At 41.7% G+C, this 2500-nt stretch overlaps 1 protein-coding gene across 3 annotated transcripts in view; it reads right to left on the reverse strand.

Annotated features, from left to right (window-relative positions):
* The window catches only part of LOC137974450 (tetratricopeptide repeat protein 28-like), a 38346-nt gene that overhangs the window by 22172 nt on the left and 13674 nt on the right, over positions 1 to 2500 (reverse strand). For 2 of the 3 annotated variants that reach the window (XR_011117462.1, XM_068821455.1), the window contains exons 1-2: positions 897 to 2500; positions 86 to 135 (exon numbers count right to left, since the gene is read on the reverse strand). The exon at positions 897 to 2500 is cut by the window's right edge and continues 1317 nt beyond it. Coding sequence is in view for 2 of the 3 variants with exons in the window: in XM_068821455.1 (XP_068677556.1) it covers positions 116 to 135; positions 897 to 2500 (1624 nt within the window). In the remaining variant the exon portion in view is untranslated. Of the gene's footprint in view, positions 136 to 896 lie in introns of all 3 variants that reach the window. The other variant, XM_068821456.1, reaches the window with a different exon arrangement.

A 2500-nucleotide genomic window follows, 5' to 3' on the forward strand; every position in this document is an offset into this window, starting at 1 on the left:
TGTCTTCCTTGACCGTTTATGAGGTTTAAATGCTTTAACGCTGTCAATAACTCATATAATAATTGAAAAAAGGAAAACGACATACTGACTCATCGGAGTACAAGAAGTAGCTTTCTCAACTTTTGGATGCCGTTTCTGAAAAAAAAAAGGTAAGAAAGAAGAAGACAAAAAATAGCCGCTTCGACGGTAATTAGCAATTTCGTTGTTTAATAAATGAATAAAGAAATTGTTTCCATCGATAGCAATTTTTGTACATAATTACATGTGATATGATGAAATGGACAAGTGGTCCTTTCACCTATCTGGACAATTCTAACTCCTTCACATGCAGGAGCAATTAAATGAGCCCAACAAAATGAACTGCTCCAAAATGTGTGGCTTCATAGCTCAGTTGGTAGGGCATTGCACTTGCATCGAATCCTGTTGGAGCATTCTGAATTTTTCAGGTGTCTGCTTTATAAACAGACAATTGCTTAAATAGTACAGATATTAAGTGCAAGGATCACTTCTCCCTTCAAAATATACATTTCTCAGTTTTATTCATTCATAATTACATGTCCTTATAGATAATAGCAACAATTCCTTTTCTCAACTAAGTGTCACATGTAGGCTACAGGCCTTCAATATCAAACTTCACTTTACACAGGTAACCGGCGATCACTAAATTATTTCGTTTCAGTGCATTGCATGGCTCAAACAGTTATCTGCAGAAAGCAAAGTTCCCGACCCAGTGAATGCAGGCATTACTTACTTCAGTGGCTAGCAGTTACATGGGCGACCAATTTTAACCATTTCTCTGTGAAGAAATTACCTCTTGACAACCTGCTGACTAAAAACCTCTACAATGTAATGTAATTCCTTTCAGTAATTAAAATAATATTCGAAAAAACACTTACCATTCTTTTCAAGCTCGTGGTGCCCAAATTCGAACGTGACATCATCGCCAATTAGCACAAATGGCGCCCAGTCTTTTACGGCAGAATACTTCTCCGTCTCCCGAAGAGATTTCATAGCATATTGAAGAGCTAAACTTGCACTTTTTCTATCTGCCAAGTGTTTATAGAATTTTTTCATGAACAGCAAGGTTGCCTCATCATCGATTGCCCAGAGTGACACCAGAACAGACCGGGCACCAGCACAAAGGAAAGCTCTTGCTATTCCTACTACACCCTCAGAATTGACCTCTCCCCGGCCACTGTGACAAGAGCTCAGAACAACCAGTCTTGCCCGAAGACCAACTGCACGAACATCACTCATTGTTAACATGAAATCTTCCTTTTCTGGAATCTGGGATGCGCGTTCAGGATTTGGGGCCAAAGCAATTTCTCCAAATTTCGAGTCTCCATGTGCTGCAATATGGATTAAAGCAACTGACTTCATTCTTTTCAGCACCTCAGCTTTCGTTGCATTTCTTCCAGTGAGAGGAGTGGTCTGCAGAAGTTCTCCAATCATCTCCACCTCTTGTATAGCGCACGGCAACTGCTCGGAAATGGGTTCACCATTTTCGTCAGTGACTTCCTTTAAGTACGGATCGCCCACAAGCAGAGCTTCACTGTTACTGTAGAAGTTGTCAGGTGCACTTGTGATGAGTTTTAAAGTGGTCAACGAGGGAACAGTACGGATCCTGACACAGTCACTTAATGCAGAAAAAGGAGCCAAGCAAAATGGTCCATCAGGAACAAAGATTAAGTCATCACCTTGAAGCAAGTCTGCAATGGGACTGATTAAGACATCAAACAAAGGCTGCAAAGAGTTATTATCGGAGAGGGTCAAAGACTGAAAGGTCTCGGAAAGAGCTTCCCTTCCGCAAAACAAGTGTCTGCGTAGCTTGTCAAGTGTGCGATTTTCGCATCGGACAACATTCCCCGCGCCAATCTGTTTCAAAGTAGTTTCTATCAGTGAAGCGGCACTTCCATTTTCGATTTCCTTTTGCCTAAAGTTTATTCCACTTCCTCTTCTCAGAAGCCAAAAACTGATAGTGTTCCCTTCAAGTGCTATGAAAACTGTTTGTAAGGGCAAATATTTTATAACAGTGGAGATAGAATCCGTCCTCGCAACTGCCGAGGAAGGTTCTTCATCAACTCCAAATTGCACCTTTAAAATGTCTGTCAAAGCCTGTGCTCGTCCTTGTTCAGCAGCAAACAAAGCCTCATCAACCTCTCCATTCTTTAAAAGTGCTCTCCACAGAGCTGTGTACGCCACTTGCTTTGTGTCACGAAAACTTATTTTCCATGCATCTTCTGATTGAAGGAGAAGCCTTGTTTCATCAAAATGTTTTATGCTTAGACGATAAAAACTAAGGGCTTTGCATAACGAGCCTGAAAATTCATGAACAACACCAAGCCGATAGCAAGCGATTCCCTGTCCTACTGGATCCTCCGTTTCCTTGGCAACAGTAAGCTGTTGTTCGTAAAGGAGAAAAGCAGGCTCACCCATTTGGTGATAAGCGTTGCCGAGATTACCACTGGCCTTGCCCTCCCCGACCTTATCCCCTACTTCT

Source organism: Montipora foliosa, chromosome 10 (genome assembly GCF_036669935.1).
Source record: "Montipora foliosa isolate CH-2021 chromosome 10, ASM3666993v2, whole genome shotgun sequence".
Classification (NCBI taxonomy): domain Eukaryota; kingdom Metazoa; phylum Cnidaria; class Anthozoa; order Scleractinia; family Acroporidae; genus Montipora; species Montipora foliosa.